Genomic DNA, 12,288 nt, shown 5'->3' on the forward strand with positions numbered 1-12,288 from the left:
AACAGTGTAGTCCAGTATTACAGCCAGGCAAACCCAAAAGCAGAATATTTTCATGCTTCATCCATCACTTCAGATAAAACAGTTTTGTTATTGGCAGCTTTATTCATAAAAAAAACGAAGAACTCTGAACTGGATCGTGTAAAACAAATTAGGAATTATGTTACAAGTGAGCAAAGGCTGTATTGTTCATATATTTCCTTTTCTATACAACTGAACTTCAATTCTCTGTGAACGAAGAACTGAACCATTTTACATGCAACATTTATCCATCGGCCTCTTCGGTTTTCCGTTATACTGCAGAACAGGTATGTGTCAAGATGACTATTCAACCATCTATCCAGTATATAACTGCTTTATCCAATACAGGGTCGCAGAGGAGTGGGAGTCTGTCCCGCCAAGCAACGGACACAAGGCAGGATACGCCCTGGATGGGACGCCAGTCCGTCGCAGGGCAGCAAGGTGACCATTTGGTTATAATAACACTTAAAAGCTCTTATTGATTAGACATCTTTGAGTATTTAAGACTCTGCAGTTTCACTTTCTTAAGCTAGTTACCCCATGGCTGTTATAAATGCTCCAATAACTTGAGATGCACAGAACTGACATTGCTGCAGAGGTTAAACTGCAGCCCTGCATCTTCGAAACTCCCCCTTTTTACTGCTTTTAAACGAGCACGAGTAGAAATAAGTGCTTTCTTGTCATACTGCTGTTTTAAACTAGCTTGCTCCACACTGTAGGTGTTGTCAGCTTTTTAATAAATGTATGCAGTCTTAAAGCGTCAGAACTGTCGTATTCAACTTCCTGCACTAGGGCAAACTATTGGGGGAAACAAAGCACAGGTAAGTAACAAAACTGACTCCCTACCCACGTGAGAATGGGCGAGTTATTTAGGAAGCACTGACACAGTGGAGTAGTGGTTAGGACTCTGGAAAGCAGCGCCTTCAAATACTGTGACCCCAAGCTCCAGGACAATGGGATTTTATTCTCATCACGAGTTTGTTCTGAAACGATTTGGTAAAACATTAGAATAAAAAAAAATAATCTTGTGAGCGTTTTATCTCTGGTTAGGTATTGTCCAGTCTCCCTAACAGTTGAACGAACAAAACGAGGCTTGTGTTGAGGTCATCAAACGGTGCGGTGTCCGGAATAAAAAGCAGCCTTCTGCACAAAAACCCCCAGCCAGGGCAATAAACTCATGAAGGAGCAGGCAAAGTGATCCTGGCTTTGGATCAAAAACGCTACGTGTGACCTACTGCAACCTTGTGTATGTCCCTTTCTGGGGACCACTGCATGACACTATTCAATCATGGCATCCCCACACCTTCACAGTCCAGCTCAGATTCAGACAGCTCTGACAATGTTCCTCCACACTCGTCTTTTTGCACGTGTGTCAGTCCAGTAAGAGAGGAGCTGCTGCCCAAGCCCAGGGGAATGTGTTTGTAGGAAGCCCCAGGAAGGCAGGCAGCGCACAGGCTGAGAAAGGTCCTGGTCGCTGGGTCTCAGCTCTTACTCCAGCAGGGCCGGTCGGGGGGAGTGGGCCACACAGCCAGCCAGTGAGGCAGTGGAAAGGGAGTGTTGCCCCCCCTGGCCAGGTCTCGCCACAGGACGGCCTGCGACCGCTGCGGCCCTGCCCACCCCCAGCACCTCCAGCTCACGCCTTTTCCACGGCCACTTCCTCCACCAGCTCCTCGCTCACCACGGCGGCAGCGGCCGAGTGCAGCGGGTACGTGCCCGTCACCAGCAGCGTGTGCTCGATCACGTCGGCCACGGTGAACCCCCGCCCTTCCTCCTCCTCCCCCGTCGCCGTCCCTGCGGGGGGCCCCGCCGGCCCCCCCGTCGACACCACCTCCTCCACCACGATGGTGGCCGCGGGCTGGATCATCACGCTGATGATGTCGCCGGGCTGCGGGTCCTCCCCCTCGGGGGGCGGCGCCGACGTCGCCGCCTTCTCGTCCTCCACCACCAGGTTGCGCAGCTTCCTCTGCCGCGGGCTGTAGTTCTCCACGCGGTTGTGGATCTGGGAGTGGCGCCGCAGGTGGGCCTGGAACGACAGACGGACATCCAGGGGAGCTGGGTATGTCTTAACCTTTGTCACGGGCTTAGTGAGGATTCTCACATGTACCGCTGTGAAGTGGATAAGACTATAATAACAGAAAAGCATATGCAGTCCCGACCCTGCGCCCCCCCCGCCCCGGGCGGTACCTGCCGCGGTGCCCGCCCCGCGCCCCCCCCGCCCCGGGCTGTACCTGCCGCGGTGCCCGCCCCGCGCCCCCCCCGCCCCGGGCTGTACCTGCCACTGTGTCGACCCCGCGCCCCCCCCGCCCCGGGCTGTACCTGCCGCGGTGCCCGCCCCGCGCCCCCCCCGCCCCGGGCTGTACCTGCCGCGGTGCCGGCCCCGCGCCCCCCCCGCCCCGGGCTGTACCTGCCGCGGTGCCGGCCCCGCGCCCCCCCCGCCCCGGGCTGTACCTGCCACTGTGCCGACCCCGCGCCCCCCCCGCCCCGGGCTGTACCTGCCGCGGTGCCGGCCCCGCGCCCCCCCCGCCCCGGGCTGTACCTGCCACTGTGCCGACCCCGCGCCCCCCCCGCCCCGGGCTGTACCTGCCGCGGTGCCGACCCTGCGCCCCCCCCGCCCCGGGCTGTACCTGCCGCGGTGCCGACCCTGCGCCCCCCCCGCCCCGGGCTGTACCTGCCGCGGTGCCCGCCCCGCGCCCCCCCCGCCCCGGGCTGTACCTGCCGCTGTGCCCGCCCTGCGCCCCCCCCGCCCCGGGCTGTACCTGCCACTGTGTCGACCCCGCGCCCCCCCCGCCCCGGGCTGTACCTGTCTGGTGAACTTGTAGCCACACTCGGAGCACTCAAACTTCCTCATGCCCTTGTGTCGTCTCACGTGGACCCGCAGCTGCTCGATGGCTGGTGGCAGAAGACAGACAATGGAGGAAGGATTAAAAAACAGGAGTGATTTTCTTGTGATCACCCTCATGAGCTCCCATCACCTGTTAATTAGCTGTGTTATAGATCCACTACAGCTCTTCCTCAGAGCGCCGTTGGAAGTGGAAGTAGTCATGGTGAAGCAGCGCTCTTACTACTGTTACCTGTGAAACTCTTAACGGGGTCACAGAGTCACTGTAGGGTCACTGCACGCGTCACAAGTCACGGGAGGTGGAGCTCTACCGAAAACTAAGACCAAGCAGGCTGCAGCTCGGGGGAGCTCTGTCACAGTCCAGTTAGTGATGTGACCAAGAGGCCAGGAGGCCTCAACCTGCACTCTGACAGAGCTCAATGGTGACCTGGCGGCAATGTGGCAACTGTACTGGCGCACTAAGGCTGCCGTCGCATCATCCAGGTGGGGCTGCACACTGGTGGTGGTGGAGGGGATCCCCATTACCTGTAAAGCTCTTTGAGTGGAGTGTCCAGAAAAGCGCTATAGAAGTGTGAGGATTATCAGTAGCAGTATTAAAGGAAGGTGAGCTAACAACAGGGACAGAGCGCCCAGGGTGAGCCTGCCAGACTGCACTTGTCTCAAGTTGACATGAGAAATTGGCCACAGTGCTGAGAGAACAGACCTTCCACAAGCTTTTTATAAATCACTCAGAAACTAGAACAGATTAACTGGACCTCCCATCATCTTCAGCTGACTATATTATTATGATGATGATGATGATGATGAAGGGGGTGACAGTCGCCTCCAGCTGCTCTGCACTGCGTACCCTTGAAGGTCTTGCTGCAGATGTGGCAGTAATGCGGCCGGCCCTCCTGGTGTTTGCTGGCCACGTGCCTCAGCAGGGGCCCCTTCTCCGTGAAGCGCTGGTCGCAGAACTCGCAGCGGAACGGCCGCTCGCCCGTGTGCGTGCGGTGGTGCTTGTCCAGGCTGGCTGCAAAGCACAAAGCACACACACAGGTAACGCGACCAGAAGAGCAGTGTGCCACAGAAAGCAGCCGGCAGTTCCCAGGTTTATTATTTTTTTCTTACTATATATATTGTTTTTACTGATAACATGCTTTGAAAAAAGCATTAGTCTGATTCGACAGCAGTGTGCCACAGTATGCAGAAGGCACGGGGCTGAGCATGCCACAGTATGCTGTGGGCACTGGGCTGAGCATGCCACAGTGTGCTGTGGGCACTGGGCTGAGCATGCCACAGTGTGGAGGGCCCTGGGCTGAGCGTGCCAGTGTGTGCTGTGGGCACTGGGCTGAGCGTGCCACGGTGCAGATGGGTCTGTTCTGCTCCGGCGGAGTTACCCTGTGTGCGGAAGGTCTTTCCACAGAGGTGACACTGGAACGGCTTCTCTCCAGTGTGTGTGCGAAGGTGCATGTTGAGGTTGGCTTTCTGAGTGAAGGCGTGGCTGCAAAACTCACACACAAACGGCCGCTCGTTCCTGTCAAACCACATCACAGCACAACAGAAATGTCACTTCGATATCAGCAGGCCAGTCTAAGTACTCTGTCAAAAACATGCATATGAACAGTTACACACTAAAGCACAATGCAATTCATTAACCCATCAGCCCAAGCCTTTGAAGATTTAGTATTGCATTATTTTTCTTTCCATACCCTGCAAATTTGATATAAAACACACTAAAAAGTTGACTCACTGGTTCAACCTTCATACTAGTACAAGAGATATGAGTAAAAGACAGGTGACAAATAAAAGACATACTTTTGGTGTATTTTGTTTACTTGGCTAAGCAATCCTACAATGCCCCAATGATATTCGTTGAAGAAGAGTTGAGCTTCAGCCATGAAGCTGTGAGTCTTGTTCCACATTCCTATACTAAAATAATTCCCTCTTAGTGTCCAATTATGACCTGTAGTTTTGCTAAAGTAGTCCGCTTGGCTGACCTTATATAAAACTAGAAAATCTGGATCGAATATTCTCTCAATCTCCTTTGATATAGGCTGTAGGAAAGTAGTACCTTTAACCTCTCTGTTAATAGTAATGTCCTGCGAACACATACCCTTCTTTTCACAATTCTTTGAACTCTAAGGCTATAGTAAGTTTTCAAAAATGAATCAAAATACTTGAAATAAGGTCTACCGGGTGTGTCGTAAGGCTTGAGCACAACCTCCCCAGATGTAGATCCCACCCTTTTTTGCTATATACCCGACAACTCCATGAGCGCTGCAGAAGAAGCTGCACAAGCACTCGGATCATGTGCTGCCTCCTGCAGCTCAGATCCCCTGCCCCATGATGACTGATGTATGCCCCTACCACCTCGCAAGGCCACCGTGCACCTGGAAACGTTAAGTTTCATTTGCCGAGAGTGTCTGCCCAATCCACAAGTCTGCCTGCAGCCCCTTTGGAAGACTCTCTCCTGTCCCATCTGGCCCTGGGGTTCTGGCAAGGTGTCAAATGGAGAATGGCTCTGCAGGTGGGGGTGTCAGGAAAGCTTGTTTACGTGTCTCACACTCTTGGCACTTAGGGTTGTTATTTATAATTACAGCCCAACACGTATTCTTTCACTACACTGGAGTCCATTCGCTATGGATAGCCGCTCTCTTTCTCTCTAGATAAATCAGTTCGACAGAGACAGAGGTAGCTCTGTGTGCAAAGCCATGCTTGTTCCCGAGGCCCCCCTGCACTGCCCCCTGCTGGGTGGGGAGCCCACCTGTGGATAGCCTTGATGTGCATCTGCAGGCCGTTCCGACTGGACGCGCGGTGGCCACACTCTTCGCATACGAACAGCTTCTCCCCGCGGTGCTTGGAGGCCTCGTGGAGACGCAGCTCAGTGCGGGACAGGAAGCACTTGGGGCAGAGCGAGCACTGCCAGGGGCGGGAGACACACCGAGTCAGAGAACAGACCCGTCCCCAACGCGAGAGAGATGGAAATCCAATTACTTCCGTGTTCAACTTCCTCGCTCTCGGTTTTCGGTTTTAAGAAACGTAGAAACGGGTCGCGAGTTAAGGACCACGCTTCACAAAAGTGCGACCCTGTATGAGCCGAGTGCCTTTTGTGTGTCAAGTGTTCCTAGTCATGAGCTGAGGAAGAGGGCGACAGAGGAAGAACTCTTAGCAAATAGATCAACTCCAAAACAGCACATCAGAACAAGCAGCAAGCACAAGACACAGGGTAGGAGGTTTTTTCCAATACGTACGGTATTTTAGATTGGGATTTGTGTTCCCCTAGCCCCCTCAGTAAAATATTATTTTTCTACCACTGGATAAGAGCTTTCTTGGCTGTTCAGTTATCTCACCGGGGTGTGATCACAGCGTTACTGCGCTGCTGTGTGTAATAAAAGTGATAGCTTCACGACAGGGTTTGGTGCTGTGTGTGGAAACTTCGGGCAAAAGCCTCATCCGTCTCCGCAGCGGTTATAAGGGGGGGAGTCCTCACCGCATGGGGTTTGGGGGCTCCGTGCACCTTGATCAGGTGATTCTTCAGGTCCTTCTTCTGCATGAACTGCTCTGGACAGGATGTACACTGGCAACAGACACAAAAGGAGACAGGTGGGTGAGCCACAGGGGTGACAAAGAGAACAGTTACACACTTTTATACTCCTTTTACAGTGCAGTTCAAATGGCACCTTGCAGTTATGGCTTTATAATCCATCCCGCTGCTAGAGACACACTGTATATTCTTGGTGTGGAGATTACTGTTTGTAAAAATGGCTTTCAAGCAGGTATTAACCACTCAAGCCCTATAGGACAAAACATCTGGGCATCATCTTGCTGTTGCTGCTGCCCCAGCTTGAATCAAAATCATGGCTTTCTAAGGCAGCCACCCCTGAAACTGCGGCCCCCCCGATCAGCCCGCTGGGTCAGCGGGTACCTTGTTGGGCATCTCTCCGGTGTGGCTGACCATGTGCATCCGGAGCTCCAGCCGGCGCCGGAAAGTCATCGGACACAGGGAGCAGGAAAACACCTGGCAAGCAGACACACGGGTCACAGACCGGAAACAACCTGCTGCTGTCGGGGGGCTGGCCTCTCGGGCAGTATCACTAAACCCCAGCGCACACCAGGGCCTTCGGACTCAAGGAGCAGGGAATCATTGATTTAGCAAAACTGCACTGCAAGCAGTTCAAGCACTGACACGTTCTGAGACCCCCCCCCGCCCCCCCATCAGCGGGAGAGCTTGCTGTTTGTGTGGGACCTGACCTACAAACAGCCAACTTGTTTTCTACGCAGAAAAGCACAGAATCTTTGCTGTGAGCGTGGACGTCTTGGCCCCCAGGCCCTGGAATTGGGGAACGCCGAACTCCTGCTGGATCGGGTGGGGTGGGGTGGTGTGCGGAAGAGGTCAGAGGTCGGACTCACCACCTCCGCTCTGCTCATGCAGTTCCTGGCTTCGTGCTCCAGGAGGTTCTCCTTCCTGTAGTAACACTTCCCGCACTTGGCACACTCGAACGGCTTCTCCCCTGTGTGGCGCCTGCGATAGAGACAGTACTACCTGAGCACCATTCCCCCTACACACAGCTAGGCCTTCACGCAACTGTACCTGAAAAGCAGTACTGCCAGTGTGTGCTGTGGGCACTGGGCTGAGTGTGCCACAGTGTGAAAAGCAGAGAAATGTGGAACACATACAGCCATGGGGAACACAGTCTTGCAGATAGCAGTGGTGTGCATTGAACCATCTGAAGACAGGTGCCAACGTAGGAACTGGGCAAGTCCAGGAGTTGCTGTTCTGCAGCAAGCTCTTCCCACACCTGTAGATCTCCGCTGGTGGTGCACCAACCAGAACCAGTTGTGGCACAGCCCAGGCTGGAACCAGTGGTATCTGGACTAGAGGGCTCCACTGGCATACCAAGATAGTGCTCCATACTGGATAAACCACTCCTGAGCGCCTTACATAACAGCCATCTATCCAATTTCAAACTGCGTTACCCAAGTCAGGCCTGCAGGGGAGCCGAAGCCTATCCTAGCAAACAAACAAACAATAGGTGAGAGGCAGGATACAGCCTGGACAGGATGCCAGTCCATTGTGGGGCACGCACACTCACACCAGGGCCAATTTTCCTAGAAGCCAATTAACTCACCAGCATGTCTTTTTGGACTGTGATAGGAAAAACACACAAAACCCAGGGAGAACATGCAGACTCCACACAGACGGCACCCCAGACGTTGAACCCAGGGCCCCAGAGCTGCGAAGCTGCAGTGCTACCCACTGCGCCACCATGCTGCCCGCTACGCTAAAACTAGAAGCATATATTGCTTGTTTTGTCCCGCTGCTACTGTTAGCGTAAGAAGACGCAGCTGGATTGGACGGAAATGCTGACTTCGTCCACAGCGCCCTGGCCCTGCAGCACACACGGGGCCGCCCTGGCCCTTACCGATTGTGCACCTTGAGGTAGTACTTGCTGAGGAAGGTCTTGTGGCAGGTGGGGCACTGGACGGAGCCCCTCTTGGCTTCGGCCCCCGCCCCCTCGCCGTTCTCCTTGTTGACCGCCCCCCCTCGCCCGCGGCCCCTGCGCTTGGCCCGGGGCCCCGCTGTGCCGGCGGTGGGGGTGGTGGTAGGGAGGTAGTCTTCGTCGGTGTCCTCCCGGCCCCCGCCCTCCCCCTCCTCCTCCTCCTCCTCTTCCTCGTCTTCCTCGCGGGCGGGCTCCGGCGGCTTCCCCTCCTGCAGCGGCGAGAGGAAACTCAGTCAACCGAACTTCAACACCCCACCCTTTTCAATACAAGCACTCCCTGCCCCTGGGCTCGGGCCTGGCCTGATAGAGGTCACTTTATTGGCCCTATACACTTTCTTGCATTAGGAATGTGTCTTCTCACATACCCCAGCTTGCTCTCCATGAGACACACAGGCAGGGAGAGAAGCTGGGGGTCAGAGCGCAGGGTCAGCCATTTATACGGCCCCCCTGGAGCGGATGGGGTGAAGGGCCTTGCTCAGGGGCCCAACGGAGTAGGATTCCTCTGATACGAACCGGCGGCCTTCCAGCCACAGAGCGACCACACCACCCAGGCCTGATGCCCCCCTCCCGCACACACTTTGGTGGCTACGCAGCAAACACCCCCCCCCCCAGTCAGACCCTGGTACCTCTGTGCCCTTCGCGGAGGGGCTGCCGCTCTGCGCGCCTGCGTCCGGCCTGCGCTGCCCCTCTCCCTGCGCCGGCGGCGGCTCCGCTCGGCGGGGGGCCGGCGGGGGAGGAGGGGCAGGAGGAGGGGGGGGGCTGTCCCTCAGCAGCCGGCTGGGGCCCTTGACCCTGCGGCCCGAGCGGGTAGTGGTGGTTGCGGGGGGGCCGGGCGGGGGGGCCGGGGGCCGCGGGGCGCTGTTGGCGGCCTTGCATTTGGGTCTGGGCACCGGCCGGGGTCTGGGCTGCATCCCCTGCGTCTCGGCCTGGCCCGGGCCCCCCTGTGCCTCGGGGTCCCCCCTGGGAGACTCCTGGCTGTCGCCGTCCCCGGCCAGCGACTTCTCTAGCGGGCTAGCCGGGCGCTGGTCACCCTGGCTGAACTCCTGGCAAAGGTCTAGGGCGTCGGGCACCGACAGGCTGAGAGCGGCTCGCCGCACTTTGTCCAGGGTGCCAGCGTTGAGCTTCATCTCCCCGGTGTAGATGAAGTCCAGGAGCAGCCCCAGGCCCTCGGAGGGGCACTCCTCTGGCAGGGAGACCTCCACCAAGGGGGTGGCAGAGTAGGAGTCACGGAAGAGCTGGCTGAAGCAGGCCAGCACGCTGCGGTGGGCCCGGAACACCTCTCCATCCACCGCGCTCAGCGTGGCGTCGCAGAAGCTACCCAGCGCCCTCTGCTGGTTCAGGGAGGACAGCACCAGCTGGGCATGTCTGTGTTCCAGCGCTGCCATCTTCCGCCGCAGAGCCCTTTAAGCACAGAGCAGACACGGACGGCCTGTCAACAGCTTCAAACCCCGTGGAACTGCCTAATCTTACCTGCGTTACTAACGGTATACATGTGATCGACGTAAATGACGGACTGACAGCCTAGCCTTACAAATGGGTGCATGAACAACGCCTTCTTGTTAAATGTAATTAGCTGGGCATGGATGTGGAGACTTCTCTCATTTATAAGGCTTCAGAAACACGACAGGAATTTGCTATCGTTAGGCCATGTTAAGGTCGCAGTACTGGAACAGATTTTCGGGGGGAAAAAATGATGTGACAATAAAAACTGTAAAACGCACTCGCTTAGGGTCATCTCTGGTGCCTGGGTCTCTGACCTAGTACGTGTTCTAGGTCTTTTTGAATCACTGTATACCGTTCATGAACCTGTGATGAAGAGATTTCAACATCGTCAACAAACCCTTTTAATTAGTTTAATTCGATTTGTTTAAAAACATCGAAACGTCCCTGTCCATTCTGAGACGCGTGGGGCTGGGAAAGTTTGCGTTTCTTTTTACTGTACAGCTTCAGGGGGTACTGCATTTGACAAGTAAGGGACAGGGCGGATCAAAGTACTGTGCTCCAAAACGTTAGACAAAGTACATTAAAGTAACACGTTGTGCCCCTACTGCACCGGGGTAGGCGTCAGCAGCGTTTTAATATTTCTGACGAGCGGAGCAAGACTTCGGTAATTTATCTCCTCTGAAAGTCCCAGTGCTGTAATGCGCAAAACCATAACAGCATGACTCACTTTTTCGGTTTCCTTCTTTGCAGAATGAGTACCAACTCACCCTTAGCTCAACGTTTACGACGGAAGGCATGTTTTTAAAGACGGTCCCTAACGTGCCATTGGTACGACAGAAACCGCCGACGAAAGTGCTTCTTACCTTATTTGAGGATGGAGGGGAAGTACTTTGTTTCAGGCTGAGAGAATGGGATCAGTCTCATGCCATTTCGAATGGTACTTTTAGGGAAAAAAACAAATGGGCTCGAAATACTTTTTTTCTACCATACAGGAAGCCATGTTGGAGAAGAGACCGGATATGACGTACTAGCGTGGCTAAAACTTCGCCAGGGAGATTGTCGATTGCAGTGTGGGGCGCAGTTTCTCTTCATGTCTATTTTATACAGAAAACCAGTTTTCAAAACGGAATCTGATATATATGTGAAGGTATATATGGGTAAGGGTTGTTTTTTAACTGGGCAGCCTTGGGAATTCTCAGAGACTATCCAGAGGGAACACAGACATAATAATCGCTTACACTTATATAGCGCTTTTCTGGACACTCAAAGTGCTTTACAGGTAATGGGGATCCCCTCCACCACCACCAATGTGCAGCCCCACCTAGATGATGTGATGGCAGCCATAGTGCACCAGTGCGCTCCCCACACACCTGCTAACATTGGGAAGGAGAACAGAGTGATGAAGCCAGTTCATAGATGGGGATTATTAGGAGGCCATGATTGGTAAGGGCCAATAGGAAATTTGGACAGGATGTCGGGGTAACACCCCTACTCTTTTCAAGAAACGCCCTGGGATTTTTAATGACCACAGAGAGTCAGGACCTCAGTTTTACATCTCATCCGAAGGACGGCGCCTGTTTACATTATAGTGTCCCCGTCACTATACTGGGGCATTAGGACCCACATAGACCGCAGGGTGAGCGCCCCCTACTGGCCCCGCTAACACACTAGCTTTCTCTCACCTTTAAGGAAAACGTGTCATTAGTTCAACTTTAGTGGTGTGTAAAAATCGTCAGATGGCCACTGGACCAGAAGGGAAACGGTGTGCTTTGCTCCTCTTTGCCTTTCAGCATGGGCGTGACCTCGGCTTGTATTTTGCCAACTGGTTTAATGAAAGTGGTGGGAGGAAGTGCAGCAGTGACTCAGGAGCTGCTTCCCTACTAGAACTAAGGGGGAGCTGTGGGAAGGCTGCATTGTGCAACCCCACAGTGTAATTCAGCCAGGGAGATGGGGGTTCACACCATAGAATGACCAGAAGGAAGGGCGCCACCTACTGGTAGGTCTGAGGTTCTCCACATTAAGCTGCAGTGTGGTAACTCTTGTTACACCCGGCTAAATATGAGCTGTATGAAAAACAGGAGCACGCTTCACCCAACAAACCGCAATATATTTCTGTAATAGTTCGAACAATGGTGTGTATGTATTTGGAGTTCACTATACTTTAGTGTAATTTTCCAACGGGGCGAAAACTATTAGGACTGAAGGAGTTTATTTGATCTTACCCACGTGTTACACTGGCAATTGATTGACACAGGTTGTCCTGTGCGCAAATAAGAAAGCCACAATTTTGAAATTATCTCATTAATTCAAATGATCAGATCAATGAAGTACTGTGTTCTCTCAATACTGTCGTTTACATATCCCGAAAAAGGAAGCGCTGTACTATACCCTAACCAACAGAGGGCGCCAACGCAGAAATGAAGACCATAAAAACTTCGGGAAGGTTTGTAGCTGTCCATCATTTTATAGCTTATGTTTTCTCAAGGAGGAAAATGTATTTATATG

The 12,288-nt window shown here is 54.1% G+C and overlaps 1 protein-coding gene across 1 annotated transcript; it reads right to left on the reverse strand.

Annotated features, from left to right (window-relative positions):
* Positions 1-99: 99 nt before the first annotated feature.
* Positions 100-10,780, reverse strand: zbtb48 (zinc finger and BTB domain containing 48). Its single transcript, XM_088938152.1, has 11 exons — positions 10,647-10,780; positions 8,967-9,741; positions 8,263-8,549; positions 7,250-7,361; positions 6,765-6,857; positions 6,330-6,416; positions 5,604-5,758; positions 4,237-4,373; positions 3,705-3,869; positions 2,819-2,907; positions 100-2,041 (listed from the first exon to the last, which is right to left on the reverse strand). The coding sequence occupies exons 2-11, from the start codon at positions 9,723-9,725 to the stop codon at positions 1,652-1,654; spliced, it is 2,274 nt and encodes a 757-aa protein (XP_088794278.1). The 5' UTR covers positions 9,726-9,741; positions 10,647-10,780; the 3' UTR covers positions 100-1,651.
* Between the last annotated feature and the right edge of the window lie 1,508 nt (positions 10,781-12,288).

Source organism: Atractosteus spatula, chromosome 20 (assembly GCF_055471065.1).
Source record: "Atractosteus spatula isolate fAtrSpa1 chromosome 20, fAtrSpa1.hap1, whole genome shotgun sequence".
NCBI classification, from domain to species: Eukaryota; Metazoa; Chordata; class Actinopteri; order Semionotiformes; family Lepisosteidae; genus Atractosteus; species Atractosteus spatula.